At 36.4% G+C, this 26,637-nt stretch overlaps 1 protein-coding gene across 1 annotated transcript in view; it reads left to right on the forward strand.

Moving 5' to 3' along the window:
• The first annotated feature begins 855 nt into the window (after positions 1 to 855).
• The window catches only part of LOC136825451 (putative iroquois-class homeodomain protein irx-1), a 204,381-nt gene continuing 178,599 nt past the window's right edge, over positions 856 to 26,637 (forward strand). The window contains 1 exon segment of the mRNA XM_067081923.1: positions 856 to 1,686. Coding sequence (XP_066938024.1) covers positions 1,645 to 1,686 — 42 coding nt within the window. The 5' untranslated portion in view covers positions 856 to 1,644.

Raw genomic sequence — 26,637 nt, forward strand, 5'->3', positions numbered from 1 at the left:
CGAAAGTCGCTATCATGTGGCGCCGCCCTAGTGGCAATACAGAGAAACTCTCACAGGGGAATCGGCAATAGCGGTGATTAAGCCGCAAAAAGCGGCCGCAATTGTGCTTCTACATGCGTAGTTTTGACGTCATTATGGACAGTAGGGATAAACTATGAACTAACAAAGAAATTTTACAACATAATACGAAACACTCTTATTTTATTTTGTTAAAACAAGCTACAAAGGATACCTAGAATTCCTTAGCGTAAACGGCATTATTCGTCCCTGCGTTTTGTTTTTATTCCTTCCCTGCTCGTTCTACTAAAAAAAAAAAAAAAAAAAAATCACGGTAGTTGTTCATTACAGGGCCACCCGTAATTTTGATCCTCTAATTTATTATTGATAATTTCTCATCTATGCATACATCTCTCTACGCTGCCTTATAACGCTATAGTCGGCAATAACTGCAGTTAGAAGGCTCTGTGAGGCAATCCCTATTGTGAAATAATAATTGTCTTTTCTTGTCCGCTACCCTAAGATATTTAAATTTTGGTTCTGAAAGGATCTACCATATTTAGCATTTTTACTAACAAACATTCACGCTATAAACAACATGGACACAAGAGAGACGACCATATCATTCCAACGTTTATTAATACGTCTTGAAGGTTTCTTTACATCAGCATGATGGTATAAAACATCCTTTTTTTATTACAGACGAGCGTTTACGGAACTTAGACAAACACGGTTCCAGTGTTCCCTTCACACGGCACGCTTCACTGCAAATGACGCCAACACCAAACAGTAACCTAACTTTCCTTCTCAATGACTCCACCCATTGCAAATTCGCCCTCCCCATTGGCGGACGGCACAACTGGGCGGGGTTTTAGGCCGTTGGGAGGAGGAGTCGTTTGTCGACCACCAATGCGCGCTCACTTCACCGATAAGCTAATTCCACCCTTAAACTCGCGTGTTGACGTTGTGGGGCGATTATCTTGGCTGGCCCGAATGAAATATTATGTGTGTTGAGAAAATATTTCATAACGTTGATTTTTGCCAGTAGTTGGCTGGCGCGAGCAGGAGCAGCCCGAAAGAGCGGCTGGGTGCCTTCTCTTGCCTCCCATTGGCCGAGGCTTGTGATCGCTATTAGTTCAAGCACCCACCAATACGTTGAACCAATCGGCCTCGTCCCCAAGACAAGCCGCCTCTCGGCCATACACAAGCTGTTTTTATTCGGCAAACTGTAAAAACTCTCAGGTAACGACGGATTCGTTTTTTAGTGCTCCCGCTAGCTTGCCCCGAGACGTGTGTAGCATGTTAACCTGCCTCTTGGCGATCACGTGACTCGTCGGGCCTGCCGAGGCCGACCAGCGAACAACCCTTCAGGGCCACTTATCTTCGCTCCAGACAGGACCCTTCATGCCCCTTATGCCAGTGCCACTTGATAATTCACCCTCCGAAGTGCCTAATAGTGCCATGAGGCAATATGTTTGCCAGTGAATAAAAAGAGAGTGGGCATGGACGACCTACGCGACAAGGTGATTGGTCAGTTGATGATAATTAGTGGATGGTTGTAATTATTGGTGATTAAGGTGCAGCGGTCACAGTGATATTTTCGACGCCCGACGGACGGACGGACGGACGAACAAGCAGTCGACGAACATGGCTAACGTGACCTACACTGGTGCCTCCTCGACGTCACCTGTAAGTATAGCTCGCAATTTCTAACAAAGACAGTTCTTAAGGCACAAGTATTCAATATTTAATCCTTGTGCTACACTGAACAGGGCGCCGGAAATTGTTGTTGTAGCTATAATTTTTTCACTGGCTTTCCTCGCATTGCTTGCAAAATGCATCATGTCACCGTACGTTTAACCTTTCTACTTTTTCCAAATGTACCCTTCTTTGTAAGAGCATATTCCTGTAATACAATATTAATGTGCTTGTGTGCATGTATATGTGTGTGTATGAGAGAGAGAGAGAGAGAGAGAGAGAGAGAGAGAGAGAGAGAGAGAGAGAGAGAGAGATCCAAACAAGCCTATACAGAGCCCAGTCCTGAATAATAATAATATTCAGTTCCTGCCTCGCCAGTGTTTTTCGAAAAATACATAACTGTGTTGATTCATTTTTAACATCTTCATTGAATATGTATGACATTTGCAAAGAAGCATTCCAAAATGACCCTTACCCTCTATGCCTCATAAAAGTAAAATTCCCCTGCATGATGAACGGGACTTTTAATATGATGAATCACTGAAATTAGATTTATAGAAATTAAAACAGCCTGTTTAATAAGGGTTTCAAATCGGTGATTTCCATATTCATGAGCTGAATTTTGTTCATATCGAGAAATACTGCATGTTAATCATATTGCTGTTGATGTAATAGATATATTGATAATGATATTTGTGTAACTTCTACAATAATAAGCCAATTTTGGTCATTTCAGCACTATGTGATGCCCTTCTGTTATAATCATATTTAAAGTAGGGCATTAATTAGCCAGAAAATGCTTTTTCAAACCTGCTCACTCTGAAAATATGACCTCCAAAACACATGATCATAAAACTACATGTATTTTTCTATATATATATATATATATATATATATATATATATATATATATATATATATATATATATATATATATATATATATATATATATATATATATATATATCATTGCACACCATATACATCCAACTTTGTTATACCATATGCCTAATAAAATTATCACTCTCCCTCAGGAAAACTTTTTTTTTATTTTTCGTATTATCACCTGAAAGACTTAATCATTTCCCTTTGGAAAATCTGCACACACATACTGTATACATACACAAATATATACATATATATATAATTTATTTGTCTGTAAATATTTCATTGTATTGAATAATGCATGTGCATCTCAGAAAGACCTAATGAAAAGGTAGAACTGATGATTTTCTTTATTTACTACAAAGAGTCAGCCCTACATTTTCTTAATCCTTGTAGAGAGAAAATCTTCCATTCTCCCGACGGCTGCCAATCAACTACCTTCCGTATGGCAATTGCGGTCAATCTTCATCAGGGAGCCATCACCGCGTTTTCATAGTAATTAACATCACTCATCGACCGTGAATAGGATAAAATCTTCAGTCGAATTAACTGACCTCTCATCACTCCGTGCTTAATCGATGACGGCACTCGCCACTCGACGAAAGACGGCTGTATAATGCACCCACGTCTTCCTCCCTTCTTTCTTTTTTATCTTATCTCGATCACTCGAGCTTTTGTTGATTCGAACCCTCAAAAAATGAAAAAAAGAATCAGCTGGCGTCGACGCTGCTTTCGGTCGGAATCAAAAGGAGTTAGTTTCCGATGTCTGTCGCGGCATGCTTGAGAGTGCAACTTCTCTTTTACGTCCCGGGTCGCATAAATATATAATTCTTCAGTGGTGATGCGGAGTGTCGCGTGAGGAGTGTTGGTGTTCGGGCTTTCTCGCTCGCTGACTGATCGGTAATTCACCAAAAGTGGCGAGACTCTTGCTTATCATCTTCCGTACGGTGTAATTAACATTCCGAAAATGACTGAGATGTCTCAGTCCAGGGATACTTTTCTGACGATGTTATTAACATTTCGAAAATCCCTGTTATTCTCGTTTTATCTGCCTTCATCCATGTGACAGATGTTATAGAATATACGTTACTAATAGGACTATAATAGATGCCTTTCGCTTATCCGTAATCGCGCAGTATTATTGTCATTTGAACATTAAAAGAGATGTTGGTTTCAACAATTCTGTATCTGCGTGGCAGATGCAAGCAGATCCACGGTGATAAGTAATGAAAAAGGCAACTATCGCTTGAAAACATTCGTACAACGATATTAAAAATGAAAAAAAAAATGACGGCAATTAAGTTTGGTTTTATGAAAGAATGTATGCCAGGATGATGATGGTAATGATAATGATAATGAGAGAGAGAGAGAGAGAGAGAGAGAGAGAGAGAGAGAGAGAGAGAGAGAGAGAGAGAGAGAGATTTACGTTCATGAAGCGTTACTGCATCTCATCAACATTTGCATCACTCATACTTTGGTAACGACGAATAGCAGCTAGAAAAAAAAAGTTGCCCTCGTTGCCAAACGCATAGCACTGTAATAATTACAATGATGACAGCTCATTAAAGTAGGTTTGAAAGACAACGGATCAAAATAAAAAGAGATGTTTTGTAAATTGCTGCTTTGCAGTAATGCATATCATTTGCATAATTTTAAATTTAAGAACCCGACTGCTACCTCCGATGGATTTAAGCAGCTTTCATCATCCAATAAACTTGATGGCACTCTTGTAAAGACTGCGTATTGATGCTTATGGCCATTCATTAAATATTCACAGACGCGTAATGAATAGAGGAGATCGAGGCAGTAAACGATCCTTATTAAAAAAATTTTTTTTTTTCAAAAAGGGACATTTTGTTGCTCTTACCCTTTCCCCATTTCATATGGCAGCCTCTCTCTCTCTCTCTCTCTCTCTCTCTCTCTCTCTCTCTCTCTCTCTCTCTCTCTCTCTCTCTCTTGTCAGAAAGGGGCATTTTGTTGCTCTTACCCTTTCCGCATTTCAAATAGCAGCTTCTCTCTCTCTCTCTCTCTCTCTCTCTCTCTCTCTCTCTCTCTCTCTCTCTCTCTCTCTCTCTCTCTCTCTCTCTCTGACCATTATCTGGTACTTGTCGACTCCAGTGCACGCCCCTCACTCTCATTAGTGGCGTGCACTTATTGCAGACATCAACCAATACTCATTACACCCGGGTCGTGTATGTTCTTATTCGAAACAACAGCTACCCAAAATGCAGTGATTATCTCAATTGCTTTCATGATGGATGCCTAAGAGGAAAGGGACAGATGCTAAAAGATAACAATAAAAAAAGAGCATATGGCAAAGAGAGAGAGAGAGAGAGAGAGAGAGAGAGAAAGAGAGAGAGAGAGAGAGAGAGAGAGAGAGAGATTCATAAACTAAGAGGTTAAAGGCCGTTTCCAAACCACAACTTTCCGGCCCTCGGTCTCCCGGGGGTCGTTTAAATGGACATCCAGAAATGCCTTGACCTGCATGTTTATGGAGTTCGTCCGGGGAACGTCTCTCTCTCTCTCTCTCTCTCTCTCTCTCTCTCTCTCTCTCTCTCTCTCTCTCTCTCTCTCTCTGTGTGTTCGTGGGAAGTAAAAACAAAAGTCCACTTCTGGCTTTTCATTGGTCAGCCATTGACGGGAAAGCTGTTCTTTGTTATTTACTCACTTGTTACAGATCGTCCACCTGAAGGTGTGTGCTGTCTTAACCACCTGGTACGGTACTGTACTGGGTTGACACTACATCGTAGGAAAGCCAAATTTTATATTTATAATAGCATCAACGGTAGAATTTTGATAATAATAAAAATTCATAATTGTGATTTAATTATAATTATGATAAAAACGGTAAAAATTACGTTGAAAATAGTGCCTAGTTGTGAGTTGTAATCGCTTATTAAGATATATTTACTATAATAACAACCCGAGAAATATTAACGACGCCAGCAATGAAAAATACCGATAGCTATAATAATAATAATAGTAACAATAATAATAATAATAATAATAATCCAAAACTCTGTAAATCCGTGTTTAACGTTAACATATTCTTCATTCAAAATGTTATGAAAGAAACCAAACCCAAATTACATGAAAATATATATATAAAAAAAATTACGGATTGATTTCATTCTGCTATATGTAACAGAATATCTATGTACTAGCTATAAATATAAATTAAATGACTTTAGAGTCAAACAGCTGTTTGTAGTTCAAAACCGATTATTTTATTGTTTATTTTCTATCATAATTTGAAATGTGAGAACTTTTGAATTTAGACTGAGCATTATTTTAATATTTTCAGTGGAAGTACTAAAACTGGTACTACTACTGCTAATAATAATAATAATAATAATAATAATAATAATAATAATAATAATAATAATAATAATAATGTGTTGAGGGGCATGAAAGTGAATGATATTTATCAGTCATTGTCTGCTTTGCTTCTGAATTTATGGGTAGAAACCAAAAACATAATACTTTATCCGATTAAAACTAAGTCAAACAATACATCTCTAAGTAAATCTTTCAGCATTGTGATGCTGGTTAACAAATAACAAATATACGAGTAAAAGCTAAACTTCTCATTTCTGGTAGTAGGCAAATTAGAAAAGAATTAAGAAAATTACCTATAATCTCATAAATTGCGTCATTTATCGCTGGTAGGCAAATTAGAAATATTATGTTTTAAAAAATATTATTTATATTATACATTGTCCCATTTTCTTATTGCGTCATTTTTTCCTGCCATAATGAAATTAGACATGCAACAAGAAAATAATTAGGCTCCACTTCTCTGCGTAAGTTTTCGCTCACTTGGAGCTCCCTCGCCGCTGCAAGTGGCTCCATGGCCGAGCAAAAGCAAACACCAAATCATATATTGAAAAGGACCATCTGTCCAATTTGACTGCCACCGACGAATAGCCATCAATAATAATACATTACTAGGCATCAGTTTAATAGCTCGTTAGGGAGGGAGGCCGACTGATCAACATTGATTTGCAACCCACATCTCTAACTAGTTCGCATTTAATTGGCCTTTGGTTGGATAATTACCACTATATATTGCAAGAGGATTGCATGCATGGGGATGAATGGCTCGATGCGCTAGCCATTATCAAGCGCTTCCCGAGCCCTATGGCATTTATCCATCTATCCATCATGGATAAAGACAGCGGCAAAGAGCATTATTGGATACATTTCATGCTGAATGGACGGTTGCCGAATCCCGATAGATGGAGTGATTGGGGGTTAACCGAATGGATCTCATAGCAAAGCCTATTTTTCTTCAGCCCTTTCATGACAGTGCTGCCTATGGCTGTCAGAGGCTGGAAAACTTGCTTTTCAAAACCCGGCTGATTGCCTTCAAATTGCTGCGTCGGCAGCCGAGGGAGATTTCTTCGCCTTTCTGTACGCTTTTCAGGATTTTGCGTCATCGCGAAATTATGATTTTGGGATTTTTTTATAAATGGATGAATTCAAGTAGGAACCTCAAAAGAACCTTAAACACACCAAACTCTTGGTTATTGCATATATTTTTATTTCATCTCAGGCCATTTTCTCATCAAAAAAAGAAAGGAAAAAAGCGAGTGCGAGCATTTTATCGATTTGTCAGTCCATATATATATATATATATATATATATATATATATATATATATATATATATATATATATATATATATATATATATATATATATGATGTGTGTGCGTAGATTGAAAAGAATGAGATTACAACACTTAAAACATTTTTATAGTAATAAGCAAATTTCAATATACCTAAGAGAATAATATAGGCTGATTTACAACTTTTGTAGACGTAAGAACAAAGAACTGCAATCAGCGCTAACAATTAAGGAAGAAACCTTATATGAGTGAGGAATTCAAATTTTTTGCAATAACCCTGTGTAACCTCTGACTAGTTAAATGAATAAGATAAGTACAGTATTTTACACGCAATTGTAAGCACATTTTTTTTATTCCCTCCCTGTGTGCTGTTGGTTATCGTAAAAAAAATATGAAATAACTTACAATTCGCCCAAGAGCCGGCACACTCTTGTATTCCTACGTAGAAAAGAAAAAAATTTGACAATTCTATTACTCTATGAAGACAAACAGTATACATCCACTTGGTATCCATTGTCAATTGATCTAGTAATTATTCCAAACGCAGAAGTTGAAACTCAAGACAACTATCGACAAAGAAATATCTGGGATAAACTGTAAAAACCTAAGACACGATTTACTTAAAGTAAGACCTCGGGGATAAAGAAAATTAGAGAAGCAATCTATCATCAAAAACGTCACCATGGAGCAATGCATCTCTTGCAGACCGAAGAGAGAGTTTCCTGATGTTATTGAGACAATAGATGCAGATGATAGTTTGGACGATACTTTCAGATGACAGTGATAATAATAATGTCTCTGAACTACTCAAAGTAGCATCGAGCTCCTTTTACCCTATCTACAGAAAAGAGCGACAGGTCCTTTGATCTCTCTCTCTCTCTCTCTCTCTCTCTCTCTCTCTCTCTCTCTCTCTCTCTCTCTCGTTAGTTCATTTCTTTTACTGTTTTTCATTCTATAGTCGGAATGTCGTTGGATTTTTGCAAAATGTGATACGAGAATCTTTCCCTTTGGACTAGTTCAAGGAAGTAAACGTATTTTTTTCGCAGTTCCTTTATCCTACTTCCATGGAATTGAAACGATTTTTGCAAATTTTCTTTAAAGAAAATAATGTTTCCACCCATCTCTTTCTTTTTACAGTTCCTCCATTCACACACATCCAGCATACATACCGGATGCTTATCGGAATCCGACTTTCCTTTGCAATTGCAGAGAGGCACTTAATATGCCCTTACGATATTAGCATTGATAGATTTAACCGCTGCTTTGATAATATCCTTATTATCAATAACAGTAACAACTAAGGTCTTCATATAAAGAACACAAGTTTTTTCTCGGTGTTTCTCTAACTGGCAGAAAGGTAGCTTTGTCTGAACGGCCGTAGAATGGTTTCATCTGTCCACATATCAAGTTTTTAAGAACAGGGTTTGAAACAGAATGAACAGAGATATCCCTTAAAGAATGGAATAAGTTTGAATGATCTGAATTAAAAACTGAAATGGTTTTTAGGCCACAAATGCTTTTCTCAAAGCAGTGTTGAAAGTAACTCAATAAAATCATGAGAGTTAAGTTGTAACTACATATATGATATTTACCTGCCACTGAGGACTATTAACGCATAGCGAAATAATTGCTGCAAATGTACAACGTTCGAATAATTTTAAAGAGTTATATAACTGCATAACACTGAAATACCAACTGAGGGCTTTCAGCGCGCAGCACTTACTGACCACTGAAAATCGTAATTGCATTATGCTTCTAAATACCTTGAAGCCTTGTGATCGCACATCAACGCCTAAATCGCGCAGACGAACCTGCACGAGGATCATCAGCGGATAAATAACGAAGGGGAGCCCTTCGCATCCCTCGTTTCCATCATCGACAGTTTGATCTTCAGCAGGGGTTGATCTCTTTTTTTCTCTCTCTCTCTTTTTTTTTAGTTAATGGGGAATTATCGCAAACCCCCTACACCGGCCAAAAACCCCTCCCACCTTTTTTTTTTTTACCCCTGCGCCGGAGGCTTTAGCTTCCTATGACTGGATGATAATTAATTATGGAAGAAGGGTGTCTATACGTCAAAGACAGCGGAGACGTCTTCATAGGCTGAGTGAAGCCTGGATTCCAGAGTTCTGGAATTAGTGCCACTGACAATTAACCGAAAATGATGGAGAGTACAATGATTACGATGCGGTGAGTAAAATCTGGACGGTAAAACTAAAAGAATTATTTTTTGGTTCTTTCGGAATAAAAGAAACTGTATAAGAAGATAACGCGCAATATCGTTGAAGCTGTCAATCAATTACCTAGTATGACAGTAAACAACTAATAAAATATATATATATATATATATATATATATAATATATATATATATATATATATAATATATATATATATATATATATATATATATATATATATATATATACATATATATATATATATATATATATATATATATATATATATATATATATATATATATATATATTCACATTTACATTTACTGCTAGTAAGTTTTCTTCCTAAAAAATGTTAAAAAAGTATTGTGTGTTCCCCCATTGCTTCCCTCATAAAATAATAATAATAGAAAATGATAGCAACTAAGAATAAATTAATAGCTTCAAGGAAGTATTATTTTCATAGTGGTAACAGCTTATTTACTATTTCATAAAAATCTCTCTCAGATGTATAATGTTTTCCATTTTAAGCCTGCAGTATCTTCCCCGCAATCAACGCGTAGGCTACCATAATGTGTAATGGAAAAATTAAAACGAATTTTCCTAAATTCTGAGGATTAGCGGTATTACTGTGGCAAAGAAAGTTTATGACATTGAGGCAGTATTTTCGTGAGTTACGTAGTTTTCTTTGCAGTGTAAACAAGAAATTGCGTAATTCAAGTACTAGAATTAAGGAAGGAAAGGTTTAAATAACTGGAACCAGCAATATTTACGGAAATTGCCACAGTACCATCTGTACTCTAATGCATCACGAAAAAAATATATACTAATTGATTCCTGTACTGTTTTATTGCAAATCACTAAGAAAAAATACTAATCTGTTAGATTGTCTTGCCCTCATTCACAAAAAAAGTACTAATCGGTTATGCTGTCTTTCCTTTATTCATAATAACCAGGGAGAAAAAGTACTAATACTTAAGATTCAAAATCACCATGAAAAAGTACTAATTGGGTACCCTGTCTTGGCCTTATGAAAAAGTACTAGTCGGTTGGACTGTCTTGCCTGCATAAAAACATCACCATGGAAAAGGTATTAATCCTTTAGACTGCCTTGCATTCATTCCAAATAACCATGAAAAAAAAGTACTAATCGGTTAGACTATTTTGTCCTCAGAGCGCAACAATAACTGTTAAACGTTAAATTTGTCTTTTTTTTTCCTCGCTGAACCAGCGTCTACAAAAAAAAGATGAATCCCCTATTGGCCCTTTTAACCTCAGACGACCGAGTATCAGTATATAGAAGCACACTCACCCATTTCCTCTTTTATCGCAATTTATGGCTTCCTTTGATCATTCTCGAGACGCTACATACGGAGAAAAAGATATAAATCGAAGACGAAAGTGAGGTAAAACGAATGATTAATCCGCTCAAACTGATTAAGAATAAGGTAGAAGAAAAAAAGGGTTCAACTGAAAGCGGCTCATCGTCCAAATCCGAACCGTACAAATGCCTGTTCATCGCCGGCGATAGTAAATGAACAGCGCAGAGTAAATAATAATGCTAATGAGAGACGAGAGCAAAAAGAAATCAATGTTCCTCCGACGAAACAGAAGCCGAAGACGAAGCAAAGGGAAGATTTTTATTAGGAAGAGAGGGGAGCGTGGAGTGTGTTTTAATGTGTTTTTAAAATAGTAATAAACAGTGGCTTGACGAGTGAAGGGGAAGGGGTCGGCTATCCCAAATGATGTTTATTAGAGGCTGATAGTGAAAAGGGGACGCGAGAAGGGTGGAAGAGGGGAAGGTCTCGAAAAGGGATGAGAGGGAAGAAACGAGAAATAATAGAAGAATTAAAATCGGAGGATGATGAGAAGGGGGAAGCGGCTAGAGTGAGAAAGAGAATAGGCGAATAGAAATGGGATATGAACAGACTCGTAGGTAAATACATCCATGTAAACAGTAGGAAGGTGACGAAACAGATACACAGAGGAAATTCATGAAATTAATAATGAAGAATACGAAACTCGCATTAATCAAGGGACCGTAACCAGAGTCCAGAATTTCAATTAAAAAGATTACGCGAAAAGTGGACTAAACTTCCATTCAGGCTATGATTAAGACTAGGAGCGTAAGAGACAAAAATAAAAATAGTATGGAACCATTGTAATAATATTGTAATATATATATATATACATATATATATATATATATATATATATATATATATATATATATATATATATATATATATATATACATATATATACATACATATATATACAGTATATATTTTAATTCATTTTGTAGTATACATATGGAGACAGACGAGTCGAGTTGAGGATAAAACAAATGCCAGTGTTCGTTCCAACAGGAAATGCAAAGCTGAACCAACGTAGTCCGAATGAGGAATTCTTAAAAAGACAGCGCCTTCTTGACTGCACAAAGATATTAATTTCATCATTGTAAGCCCGAAAAATATATATATGACTGATTTTTTCTATTTTTGTGAACCCCCGTCTGAGTGTGTGATACAAATGTGAATAAATGCTACGCTAATAGATCACGAAGTTGTTTTAAGTGCATATTATTTGAAATATCAAATACCATTATTCAACAGATCTGGGCAGATATATTGAAGTCTCAAGAAATGTAAGAGTAAATTCTAGCCGAATCGGACGCAAGAAGTACGATCATATAACTGCGTTTCAGACGAAAAAAAAAAAAAAATAAAATTTAAAAAAATTGCGGAGACGCAAAATAAAAAAAAAAATAAAAAAAAAAACAGAGTAATAAAAAGATGATTTCATCTTATGAAACTGAATGCACCAAAATACTTAAACCAGTCCCACTACAAAGACAAGGAAAAGACCTTTGCGGCAGGTGTACGTTACGGAAGGAAAATGATCGCTATCGCTGTTTGTTCATCATGGTGTTCAACAATATTATTTAGGAAAAAAAAAAATGGGATTACGCGAAGTAATGAGATACCGTATGGTGCTGTAGTCCGAACCAGTCTCACCGTACAGAAGTCTGAATACTAACAGAGGTTAGGGAAAAGGATAGTTTTTCCAGGGAATGATATTTTTTTTATTTTGAATGAATCTTCTTCGGTAATTTTAATGCAAAAAAAAAAAATGTTGTAGCAGCTGCTTTCCTATCAAGATATTTTCTAAAAAAGCAACAAAGTGATCTAGAAAAGAAATGACAATCTCTAGAATGGTAACAGAATGATTTGGAAAAGCAGTGAAAAAATATAAAAATGCAGTTAAATGAAGTAGAGAGATTTAAAAAGGCAAAAAAAAAAAATAATAATAATAATAAATCTAGGAAACAGATGAAAGACCTATAAAGGAATGTATAAAGATTTGGAAAGACTGTGGAAAGGTGTAGAATTGCATATAAACGATGTTCATTGCAGTTGCTTTCTCACATTACTAATAACAACAGAAAAAAGAAATGTCGCATCAGCGTCGATCTAACAAGCTGTTCAGTTATATACTGTCATCTTCATACCCTCCCCACTATTAAATTTGGCGACGAACTCTTCCAAATGAACTAAAACTTCAATTATCGCCTCCCAAATGTCAACTTAATTCACACCTACTATTAAAAAAACCTTAATTAATTCCCAGACTCAGTATCTGAAATATGTGATACATCTTATCATATTTCTCGAAATTACTACCCGAAGCGAGTCACAAATGTTAATTAATTCCGAAAACTTTTAATTGCTTTGAGTGTGGGATTATTCTTAATAATTTCCTGCGTGCTAATTACATTCGAAAATACAGTGTTTCGCCATTTTACAAATAAGTTTCTCTTAGGTTGTTTTTTAGTTTTTTTTTGTAGAGTCCATCAACAATGGTTTAGGTATTCAAATTTATCCTAATTATGAAAATCGTCTTTGTCATATTTATGTTCTGGAGCTCTGTTCGAAAATAGACCTATGACTGTCTTCACCATTAAAAGAAAATGGTGATTCTATTTCCTGTGCATATTCACCAAGATACAACCTGACATTTTAACTTTTTGCAATTTTTAGTCATTTTTAGTTCAATACTACCTGCATTGAACAACAGCATGTGTTCCGTAATGATTTAGTCTCTTAATACTGGTTTATATATATATATATATATATATATATATATATATATATATATATATATATATATATATATATATATATATATATATATATATATATAAATTACAAATCAAATCTCATCAAGAACATAACTGACTAAAATTAGTCTCCCCATTTCTTATATGTGTTTTTAAAATTTATCAACAATCAAACAAAATGTTCACGTCGACTTCCCCATATATGATTTTTGAGCGCGGAAATAAAAAGAGAGAGAAACAGTCGCCGGCGGAACAGCTCGTCCCTTCTGTGCAGTGACAGAGAGGCAGACGACCACAGAACACCAGAGGGGCCTCGACGGCTGAATCACGTGTCGATGGCGTCGCCATATTGTGGCGGTTGGACAAAATTTGGTAGCACGCATATCGATAATGCTTTGCAATTGAAATGTTTCTTGGGCTTTGCGGCCTACGGACCCGCACAAAGGGCGATCAAGGCAGAAAGAAAGCTTTTCTAAAGTCTTTGTTCGTCGCCAACTTGAAAATGACCTCAGAAATAACAAAATCATTGGCATGGTCTTTTTTTTTTACAACACACGTCATAGCGCAATTTATGGTATTTCCAACGCCTTTTTTGGTGACAACCAACTTTTACGCATTTTCACCCTTTTTTTAAAATGTTTAAGCTTAAAGCTAAGAGTAGTAGTCTACTGTAATTTGTAGGGGCTACTTTAATTTGTAGGAATAGTCATAAATAAAGGAAAAAGGAAACTGCTATTATACCTACAGTACAGTCTTCATTGTATCCCTGCTAATGCTTACCTTGTTGGAGTATTTATTTTCAATGGAATGACGTACGAAATATATAGAGAACACTCACATAATTTTTTTAAAGATTTTTCTATGTTAACAAAACTCAGGCCCTTTCCTATCTGGGAAAGACCTTTCCGAAATCACAAGGGTACTGGCCAACCAAAAGTTATATTAATGTAAAGGATTAAGTTTTACTTTCTAGAGGCAATGCAAAATACAGAATAGTCTTGACTCTCGCAATGAAATCTCGCATTATATCTCCATATAATTTCTCCTTGCAATTTTCCCACCCAGACTAGATGATGTTGACAAAATCAGCGTTACGGTGACATTGCATTATGCACTGAATAATAGGTGCTGCATAAGGACACAAAAGTTGTACCTATGTCTGACTTCTTTAAAAAAAACTCAGGTAAGACTGGCAATTTGGTCTAAAAGCATTGGCATAGATTTATTTCCATCCGCATCCACCGATTATGATCCACAAAACAGATAAAAATGGTAAAACCTACTCAGAAATGTTATAATTACTACTCAGTTCTTACACGAAAAAGTACGACATCTGCAAGGCCCAGCTCTTTTGGTCTAAGAGCAAAAACAATACTGAAATAATAATTTACTACATACTACGAAAATAACATGTACGTTACGTTACATGATTCAGAAAAAAAAAGGTTTTACAAAAACCCTTCATTTAAACATCTGCATGATGTCGGAAACTAGTACAGGAGGTGTGCATACGCATTATATATACACATACATATGCAGCATATATATATAAAATATATCCCGTGAAAATCTCTATGAAAGTTGTTCATTCTTAGGTAGATTCCAAATTCATTGTGCCCTCCATATCAGAGAATTTACAACTTGTTGTTGTCTAAAATTTGGGGTGCAGGTGTCTTGGTTTTGTTTTTCTTCGAATTTCTTGAAATCTACTAGGAAACATATAAAAGTAAGTTTGCAAAGAATACCTCATGAATTGTTACATGAAAAACATCCTGTAGAAAATAGGAGTGTCTAAGATTTATTATCAATTTTCAGTTGCAGATAGAATTTTAAGGTCGGTTATATCGGAAGTATTTCAGAGGCGGTGTATGAGAGAAGGAATTTTTGACTTGGCATGAATTAAAATATTTCCGATTATGGGATGAAGAATTTCAGACTGTGTATCGGATAAAGGATTTCAGACTATGTATGAAATAAAGGATTTTAAACTCTTTGTCTGATATGGAGTATTTCAGAACCAGTGTATGAGATATGCATTTCATCCGGCCAACCTAGTGTGTGTGTTTTGCGTTTGACAGTAACAAAACCAATGGAGTTGAGGCCCATCCCCTCCCCAACATGGCAGATCCCTGACCAGCTATTGACGTGTCTTTCGAATAACGTCAGCAGCCAATGAGACACCTAGCGTTATAAATTTGTGTGGACGGCAGCAGACCCAAGGGTAAACCTCTGGATGTTATACAAAGGAATGGTGATGCATGGCACAAGTGAAGTGTGGATGATACAAATGATATTTCATACTATTCATATATATATATATATATATATATATATATATATATATATATATATATATATATATATATATATATATATATGTATATATATATATATATATATATATATACATATATATATATATATATATATATACGCGGATATATATAATATATATTTTCTCAAACCTTCTTATATTTTCTAACTATGCTTGTGACATGCATCACCGCTGACATAATTAATATAAAATAACTATGATACATTACATTGTACAAGTATGTATATTACGTGTACTTCATCGCATATCAGATGAGGATATTATTTCGAACGCGGTAAAATTGTATGATGAAGTTTTCCCATATCTAAGATATATTCCGATTAATTCAGAGCAGTATTGTCCCTAATTCATACAGTATATCACAAGACAGGTCCTTCCTCTGTGAGAAGTTTGGTCTTCCAGATAAAAGTTGTGAGAAAGACGTGGTTTTTAAACGATTTTTTGGAAACTCGTGCATTACCAAATAATAAATTTAAAAGAAGGAACTGCACTAAGATTGGTTTCAATATCTTTTGTCGACACGGGCATATGTAACTTGCAAATTCACAAAGAGGTAAATTACTTAGAAAATGGCGTACATTAGCAACATAGCGTATATGCCAGTGATACGAACAGTATTTAGCACCGAAGTCTGACACATACAGTAAAAAAAATGCATTTTTTTATCAAATGTACAAGCGCAAAAGTAATACACGCTTTACCTGTCCTTATCCTTGCATGTACTCTAAGTACATGCAAGCGACGTACAACACTGAACACTCTCTGGCATTGCTGTATGACAAGAGGAAATCTTGATGCAATAATCGGCGAAAATAAATGGCACACACTCTGGTCTTTGCTTTGATGTCTAGCTGAAAGTCATTATGTTCGTTGATATTATCAGTGGTGCCGTCATTCTATCGGGAAGGCTGACTTCAAATTTCGTAAAGGTTCTCTCTCTCTCTCTCTCTCTCTCTCTCTCTCTCTCTCTCTCTCTCTCTCTCTCTCTCTCTTTGCCCTTTTCAAATTGTAATTACATTAATGATTCTATGGATTTAGTGACTTTTCTTTTACACCGATATCATACATCGTCGTAGAATTTCAATTACCCTATAAAGATACAAAAAAATACCTTAAAAAATTTATTTAAGATAAAATGTTAAACCTTCCTAATTTTTCTGTACTATGAGCTAACTACGCAGCAGGGACAGTGACGACATTCAGCTACAAAACACTGATTGCCGTAAAATCTGAAAGACTTCCAATTCAGGAAGTCTCTATGGTAAACATTAGCTATATACATTTGATTCCCTTTTGTTCGAAAACATTGTATAGTCTCGACTACATTATAATCATATATTTCCTATGATAATTACTTTTTTATCACTTTTCTGAAGGACTACCACCGAAGGATTCCGAGGACTAAGATGTGAAGCGTTCTATGGACTTTCAATAAAATTCGATCATTAAGACAGGAAGGCAATAAAGAATCTAGTTTTGGGATGATTGCTTTGTCGACTTTCTGTAGCTTCCTGTCAGGAGAATTCGTCTGCGCTTTGTTTACATTTTCTCAACAGTTGCCCGGAGTTTTTTTTTAATGGATGGTGGTCTTCTTGAGATATCCCAAGCCGAAAATGCTGTCTCAGCGAATTTCAGTCCTGCTATTGAACATTCAGTGTTATTATTTTTATACTTTTATTGTATTAGAAAATAAAATGTAACTTTTAAGAAAATCAATTAAATTTGATTGTAAATATATGTAAAGTTTCAACGTACCTGCATGATGATGTTAGCATGGAAATTTTAAATATTTCGTTATCGCTCTCATTATTATATCTTCCTCCATGTGGGAAACGGATGTCCACAGATGCAAGAAAGGCATCATAAGAAATGATTACGCCTCTGTGCGGTCTAAGTCAGTTTCCTATCCTTATTGAATGGAATTCTAAAGCCATTACTAAGAATCATAATGAAGGCTGAGGAATGAATTTTTAGTTTATTTTGCGAAATGACGTCATATATCCGATGCTTTTGAGTATTCCTTGTCTTATTGACAATAACTATTTTGAAATTTTGTGAGTTGATGATTACCCAGTAATTTGGATGAATTAAGGGCTATGGAAATTTGCCGGACAACAATAGCCCTGTAGGACTAGTAATCAATTTTTGACAGTAACCTAGCGTCACAGCAGTAGTTGTTAGCAACGTCTGGGAAAAGGCTAAGCTCTTGATTGGAAATTCTAAACAACTTTTAATTTTTATTATTTCTTACACCGAGTTTTTTTTTATCTCCATGCTCAAATCGAGGGACAAATATGGAAGGAAAAAAACACCTTAAGATATCTGATCGCTTGGGGTCACAAATCGCACTTGCATATGAATTTAACTTGCATTTTCCAGTACTTGAGAGTATGCAAAGATATCTTCATGAGGTCTTATGCTTAGTGCAATATAGCCAATGCAATTGAAGAAGATACCAGGGGAAACTGAGTTCCAAGTTTGAACTAAATACGGATAAGAGCAAATTTAAATCCATGTCAAGAAAATATCTTGCTTATACTGGAGACAGGGAAGAAACTTGCAATTAACACACTTCCATCGTAAACAAAGCCACCTTGAAACTTTCCCGTCTCTCGATAAAGCGTAAGATAGTTGATATCGCAAAGTTAAAATATAATATAGTATGCAAAAAAAAAATACGTTGATTGAAAATTTTGATTAGGTAGGATATGATTGATAAATTATAAAAAAAAATAATTTGAATGAAATAGAATTCAAATAAAGCACCAAATAATTGTAAAAAAAATCACAAGAATGTATATATCCAATGTTTTGTATAAAACCAGAACAATGTGTTCATTTTCAAAGTGAGTTAACGACCACTATATGCAATTTCTTTCAAGACTAAACTTTCAGTGATGAGTTCCTGTGAATGTAAGCACAGCTATTCCAATGCTGATACATCGTTCATTTGGAGAAATGATAATGATTTCTTATTTTTATTCTCAAATTTTTTTAACGTTCATTCTTTCTAGTGCGACAAGTGAAGTTACTTTTTTTTTAATTTCTCTGACATTTCAATATCATGAGATGTACTCTTATTTTCTGAAATACAGTACACACAACCATTCATTAAGGGCCTGAACCCTATGGTACTTTTTCTGTTTTAACAGAAATAGGCCCATATTCAATTTTCCACATGACTAAGTAAATTATTTGTATGCATTACTCTTCACAGAAATATTTCTCACCTCTCAAATCAGTCTGTAGCTGGTTGTAGATATTCCTCATAGCAATATTTCTGACCTTTCCAACGGAACTTCAATGACGCTTTGGCGGTCCTTTGTCCAGAAATATCGTCGACCTTTCAAATTAGTCTAAAGCTCCGTGCAGGTATTTAATTTTTTACGAAATGTCTCTGACCTTTCGGATTGGTCTTAGAATATCCGTGGATATTGCTAAGAAAATTTATACCCCTTTAAAATAGTCTGGGATAAGGTTTGTGGATTTTTTTATAAACATCTCCGCTTCTTCGGATAAGCCTATGATTATCTACAAGGAATCCTTTCTTCTCTCTCTCTCTCTCTCTCTCTCTCTCTCTCTCTCTCTCTCTCTCTCTCTCTCTCTCTCTCTCTCTCTCTCTCAGTATTTCGTGTCCTTCAAATTAGTTTGGGAATGCAGTAGAGATTAGTTTTTTTGTTAAGAAATTTTCATTACCCTTCAAATAGGCCTACTTACGGGTAGGGACCTTCTTAAGAAATAGCTCCGACTTACGATTAATCTGAAGCCAGTCAGTCCCAGGTAAGCGCTTGGCAAACGCTAACCGCCAGATCACACGTTTCTTTGCTTTTATTTTTATCGTCATCTGTGGTGTTCTCTGCACATCATTCCATAATTTCAAGGACACGTATCACAGATAAATCATAATGGTAAAGTTACTTGTGTGTAATAATTAAAGTTATGCGGGAAAATGACGGAGTTTAAGTTGCCGAATAAGTTCTCGCAAACTTCAGACCTGATCAGATGGTTGCGGAAATCATCCGCGTGACAAGATGTGCGCGGAGCTTTGTCCTTGACGGAGGAATTATAATGCCTCATGTTTAACCTAAAACTGTTGGTGGCAAATGGAAAATCAAAATGAAAATAAAAATTAAAAAACCACTTCAACTTTTAGACATAAGAAATTTAATAGGCAGACAATTCGACGCTAATCGGACAAAAAAACACAAGATAATGTAAAGTAAGCGGCAAGGGATCACAGTGACGTCTCTCTTGGTTGGTTGGTTAGAGTCCGGAGGCAATCTGGATGATTTAGCCCTCTTTCAATTTTGAAAATGGAGGGACTGTTTCACGTACAAAGCGTTTAAGTATAATTTAAACGACTTAAACCAGGTCTCCTTTTCTCCCTTGCGCACCTTACCATACCAGTGCTGGCGTAAGGCCAACTTCATCTAAATCAAACAACTAACCGATCACAGTGATAACAGCGCCAAACGTATTCACTCGTAGAGCCTAAAGAATTATTTTCGTAAAACAAACAATTCTTTGTACATAGTTTCGGCGTCAAGAGAAATGAAATAACGTTCTTCCAATTATGCAAATAAAAAATTTGTGAAAGACAATTACCTTAAAAAGTTGGTTCCTAACATTCGTGCCCTCGACGCTACTTTCAGTAAAAGTCCCGAATCACTGTGTTTAGTTAACTAGCCTAATTTAAAAAAAAGAAAAAATAATTAGGCATAAAGCAAATAAATCTAACAACTCGTCTTTCGGAAAAATCTTTTTCAAATAACTCGTGATTAACCTGTTCCTCTGAAATCTTTCGCCTTTAGCGCTTAGATAGATGCCAGTTGTGTAATAATGTTTTGGATATCTAAATGATAACGGATTCTCACAGTGTTATTTCGTGTCCTATCTCTCTCTCTCTCTCTCTCTCTCTCTCTCTCTCTCTCTCTCTCTCTCTCTCTCTCTCTCTCTCTCTCTCTCTCAGCCTACTCTGCAATCTTCTGGGAATTCGTCCAGTATAAGACTTACTTCCCAAAGGCCCTGACTCTTTACCAAAACAAATCCTGTACATAGCGGAGAACATCTTTTTTGAATCAACACATTAAAAATTTCCGGATACGTTTGAAGTACATATGTGCGGGTTGTGGGATATATGCTAATCATATGTGTTTTCGGTCGCAACAATGACGATGACATAATTACGTCATGTATAAAACAAAAACAAGAAAAAGAAGACAAAGCAAAATTTCAGTAAATAGCCTTTACATATTGTTCATTCCTCGCTTTCGGTATGACACATATATTGTATCCCGCTTTCATATCTTGCGTTTATATGTTTTTGAACATCTGCTGAACCTCACTGACATAACCTAACCTTACTGAAAGGGTAGAAACAATTAAACGAATATTATAAAAACTGGATCAAGCAAAACGACCACAGCGACTCTTTCCTAATCACGGAATTTCTCTCATCATGAAGTAACCCTTCCGCTTTGACTTCGATCGGTTGGATTCACTGATGTGATGGGATCGTTCGAATTTCATTTCTGCATTCCCCGAGAACCATATTCGCCGAAATTCATCTCGGTCAACTGAGCTCTGAGTACACATTGGAAATCCGTTGTCCTGCTAGGCCCTCGTTTGCTCACGCATGCGCAGAAAGAATGATTCGTTTTCCGATTTCCGTCTTTGCCTTTCAACACTCTAGATAAATGCAGACGAATGGTTACTGTTTTCAGAATGAAAATTACGTTCAAAAGAGTTTGATAAAACTCAGAACAAATTAAAAAAAAAAGACATGGATATGAAGTTTACTACAAAATGGGAAATACGAAAATAAACAAATACGCGGATTTTTTCACTTGATCAAAACATTCCGTTAATAGCCGAATAACAAGGGAAATTCATATATGTTTCTTTAAATGTTAATTAACCATGTTTTTTTTATAATTATTCTTGATATCGTGGTCTTCTTTAAGGCTGAATTAATCCGCGATTTCACACACACAAATAAATTACCTTTTCAGCCTCTTAGCAAAAATTTTGCTGATGTTGTCAGATTAAGCCGTCCTTATGCCAGTACGGGCTCGTGTTTGTATGATCAGTCCGTTAGTCAAAGAGCGCAAGACTTCGCGTTCCTTTCATTAGATATAGTTCTCACTTGGTCATCGATAGAAGCAAAGCAAACGCAGAATACATTAGATCCCCGTAATTCAGATCGAAAGCAAATGTAATAAACCCATGGTTTTCCAAAGCATTTCTTATAGTATTTTTTTATTCATTCATACATTTCTTTATGAGCGCTTGAATGTATTTAAACAATAACAAGTCATCAATTAAAATAGAAATAAAGACTGCCACACTATCCCGTATTGAAGCAGTATTAGAATTTACCTTTAAACTTTTTTTTTATTCACCCTATTGTCTTTTCTAACCCCCAAAAAGCAGTACATAAAGATTTCTTCAGTATGTTCGGCGGCCACGGTACTACAGTATATTATCGCCATTTCCTTAAACAAGATCATTACCCGATTGTTACCAGCATTACGGCACCCAGTGATAAGCGAATATTCATGTCATTCGTGTAGAACAAGCGATACGCTAATAGCAATAACATACCGAATAATGCCGGGAGAGATGTAAAAGAAAATGGAAGAACTTTAATTGCGGAGCTAATGATTTTGACACAGCTCCATAGAAGACTGCACTCCGGATGCGTAGTACAAATGGCGACATCTAATTTGCATGTCGTATTTGCGTCTCCCCGCTGACGTCCTCTTTTCCAGAGTGTGGGAGAACGCCGTCATTCGGACGTTTACAAGATCCCACAAAAACGTATCGGCGAATAATCAAGGAAATACCCAGCTAATGAACTTCACTCCGCCGCACTTCACTCATAAAGTTTATTAACGAATTCACTAGAGCTGTGCAAACTAGCTATTTAGCTTAATTGTCCTAATTAATTCTGCTGTTGTTAACCAGTTCCTGGTTTCTTCGAAATGTAGCGTAAACGACAAGATCGGATCGTTTCCTTTCATCCTTAACATTTATTGAGTGTTTTTTCTTTTTCTTCTTTTTTGAGTGATTTATCTTCATGCTACAACACTGACAGCAAATTGCAGATTGCTCACGCTTGCCGACTTCGGTCAATGGTAAGGGCGGTAATTTGTCCTTTCTCAAAGACGAAGAGAAATTTAAACTGGAAGTTGGGATGGTGACTAGAAAACTGAACCCTTTATCGCTTAAAAAAGGTTGAAAGTTTTAATATTTTGGAAACTAGAAACCGAGAGTCCTCAGGCACAAATGTTCTTTGAGAATCCCAAAGAACGATGCGACTTACCCACGAAAATATATATAAAAAATAACACACACAAACTGGGGTAAGTATTTCAAAGTCACAAAATTGAAATGTTTGAGGTTACACAAACTGGGGTAAGTATTTCAAAGTCACAAAATTGAAATGTTTGAGGTTACGCTCAATATATAATATTAAAACTCGCTCGTAGAAGTAATGAAAAACTCAATAATCTAACAAAACAATATTAAGAATATTTACAGTAATTAGAATTTAATTATGCTAAAATTTAATTAAAACTTCATGGTAATCTGCCATGAGCAAATCCGACACATCTCAAGCACCACGATATCCTGAGTCGATTATTTTCACGCAAAGGCCGATGGAAACGGCAACATAACAAAGCTTAAAATAACACGGGAAAAAAAGGTGAACTACAAAAGGACCTTTTCAGGTTCTACTTCGCCACTTTGAATGGAGAATGTGCGGTCTCCCGAATGGGGTCCACATTGTATCTGAACTGTCCCAGCGTGGCCTCTATCCAGTGGTTATAGGTCCCGTAAGAGGTCGTATGTGCCCCATAACGCAACCAGCTTAATCCCTATAACAGGTTGTTTCACAGGTATCCAGAAACGTAAGCTTCCGTCGTTACAGCGATCGTATAGTTCGCAATCAGGACGACGTCGATGACCATAATCCTTGCGACGCCTGATTTCACAAACATATCGACCAGCAAAATCTGACTTTGCGAGAAATTGTAATGGTGACTGCAATATACTGGGAGAGGCTGAGATGACACCAATAATACCCATGCATACCTAACAAGTGTTGCCCTGCACTTGACGGATATTCAAGAAGCTGATAAAAAAAATAATCTAGTTTATTTTCCTGCGCTTTGTGATGTTAAGCAGACCATAACTTGCGTAATTATGCAATGCGGCTGTTGTGAAAGGAGCTCCAAATAGACCGAGAAGAAGAAAATTGTTTTTTATCTATTTAAGTAAGCAATCGTGTTCAAATAGGCTTAACATGTTTTGTTGATATCCCATTTCACCTTAATGTAGCTTCCTACCATATCTATTTGATTTCGATGCCAACGGGACTGAAAACAGTGTCTAAGCGTCAATTTCATCCTCCCACAAAAAATAAATGGCGAGAAAAGAAAACCAAAATGAAAATAAAAAACAGAACCAGAAGGTTAAAACGGAGGACATTTTTGAGCCTAATTACGACGACAGCGAGCAACGGGTTCGCCTCTAATCAGAAGTGAGGTTTGGGGAAACAAGGAGAGAGGTATTGCAGAGAACGGCGTCTCTTGGAGGGTGGAAGATACAGGCACTCTCCAAAGCAACCACCAAGATAACTAAGTAAACGAACATACCAAAACACAGTGCTTCTAGAAATAACAGGTGGTTAAGCTTAATTCAGACTCGAAGTCCATAACCTGTAACTGCTTTTACAGTTTTCATTCTGATGTCAACACCAGTTTTATTGGTGGTCTCGCATATAAAGGTCATATAGTAATGTAGAACTTTATTTTCTACTGATGCGCCTACACTGTCAAAAATGACGTTGATATAGTAAGGAAATAGACTTCGGGTAGTAAAATCCACGTTTAGACTGGTTGAAACAAGGTTTCTTCATTTTGCAAACTTTATAGGCTGGTCAGTGGTGACGACGTTAGCCCGGTCGAGATTACCTGTAGACTATCGCCCGTACATCAAGGATATTTTATACTGTACTGAAGCCTGGACCAAGGTTTCTTCATCCCACGTACTTTACAGTCCAGGGCCGAGAGCGGATCTCATCCTCCTCATAGCGATGCTGGAAGTTACCCATAGAAAAAATAAATGCAGGGATACACACTGTGTTTTACAAAAAGGGAGTCAATATAAAGGTTATAATTTCTCAAGCTTTTGATCCTGATTCCATTATAGTACGCATTACTGTAGGGTGATGAATTTAAACACACACAGGGACCCTTAACATTTTCGTGACGTTATGCCTCTTTGAGTTATTATCAAATTGCACAAAGAATTTGAAAGACTGAAACAACTTACATTTCAATGTTATTGACATTATACAGTAAGACCACATGCAATGAATGATATAAATCAGTGGTTCTTAACCAGGGGGGAATTCCTTCCTAGGGGACAATTTCAGAATTTCAGGGGGGGGAATTGTGACCATAGACTGCCAGGCTCAAACTGGCTCTTAGACCACACAAAACGCATTGTGCATCGGTCCGCACTACTGAAAGGTCACGCTGGGCTTTCTCTCCGCTAGCTTGTGTGTTTGTGTTAGTATTTTGTTACATATTATTTGGAATGCACTTTCTGAGGCAGGCAATTTTGGAAAGGGGGCGGGAATGACATTCTGACATATGGTGAAAGAGTGCATAGGGCCAAAAAAGGCTGCAAACCGCTGATATATATAGATTAATAATTACCCTATTCTTTCGTCTCCCTAATGATTCCGCCTATGTAGACCTCCAGTAAACCTCAAAATCATGTAATATTCTCCACTGACACTTTTGTCTCTTTCGTATCCTTGATATACTTAACTTTTCCACCTACTATCTTTATCTTTATTACTCTTCGTTCATTCTCCTACATCTACGTTGTTCCTCTTTATCTGTGCTCTATTTTGTCAGTTGTTCCTCCCTGTCTAATGTCTATTCTCTTTGCTGTTCCTGCCCGTTCATTCTGCCAGTAGTTCCGCTGTGGTCATTCTTCCCGTGGTTCTGTCAATTCCTCATTAGATTTTGTTGTTCCTCTCTGTCCAGTCTCAAGTTTCACTGCAGCACCTCCCTGTCCATTCTCTCTCCTATTCCTCCCCGTCCATTCTCCATTCTCCCTGGTTTTCCTCTCCGTCAATCCTCCACTCTCTGCGCATTCTTCTCCATTCATTCTCCGTTCCCTCTGTCTTTCCTCTCCGTCCTTGCCGTACCTCCCCTCCTTCGCTTATGGTGAACTCCTGCCGCGCAGGATGACAAATGGATGAGGGGTTTTAGACGGATGACAGAACTGAAGCCCTAGGATGAATTTACATGAGATCGCTAAGAAGGTGATGTGTTTATTCACCACCTGGTGCCGAGGTGGATGTTCGTGATGTTGCTCGTGGATGTTGACGGTGAGTCGGGAGGATAACATTTCAAGGATGATGATGATGATGATAATAATAATAATTATTCTCATTATTCTCATTAGGATAGCATCTGAATAATAATAATCGTCATGTAATTATTCTCATTATTTTACGTGGGCGCTGACTTAGGATAATAACATTTCACGGATAATAATAAAATCAATGTATATATTCTTGATATTGTTTGTGATGGTGGCGGTTACCTGTAAATAACTCCCTGTGGATAACATGTCAATGATGAAGAAAAACAATCTAAAAAAAACACATATGCACAGATATCGGTTAAATTCTAAGTTGACCGAAGACTAGGGAAAGTGTAACGAAAATACGTGTGTTCATGTTTACTTGATCATTTAGGCAAAGATCGAGTT

This window comes from Macrobrachium rosenbergii, chromosome 37 (genome assembly GCF_040412425.1).
Source record: "Macrobrachium rosenbergii isolate ZJJX-2024 chromosome 37, ASM4041242v1, whole genome shotgun sequence".
NCBI lineage: Eukaryota > Metazoa > Arthropoda > Malacostraca > Decapoda > Palaemonidae > Macrobrachium > Macrobrachium rosenbergii.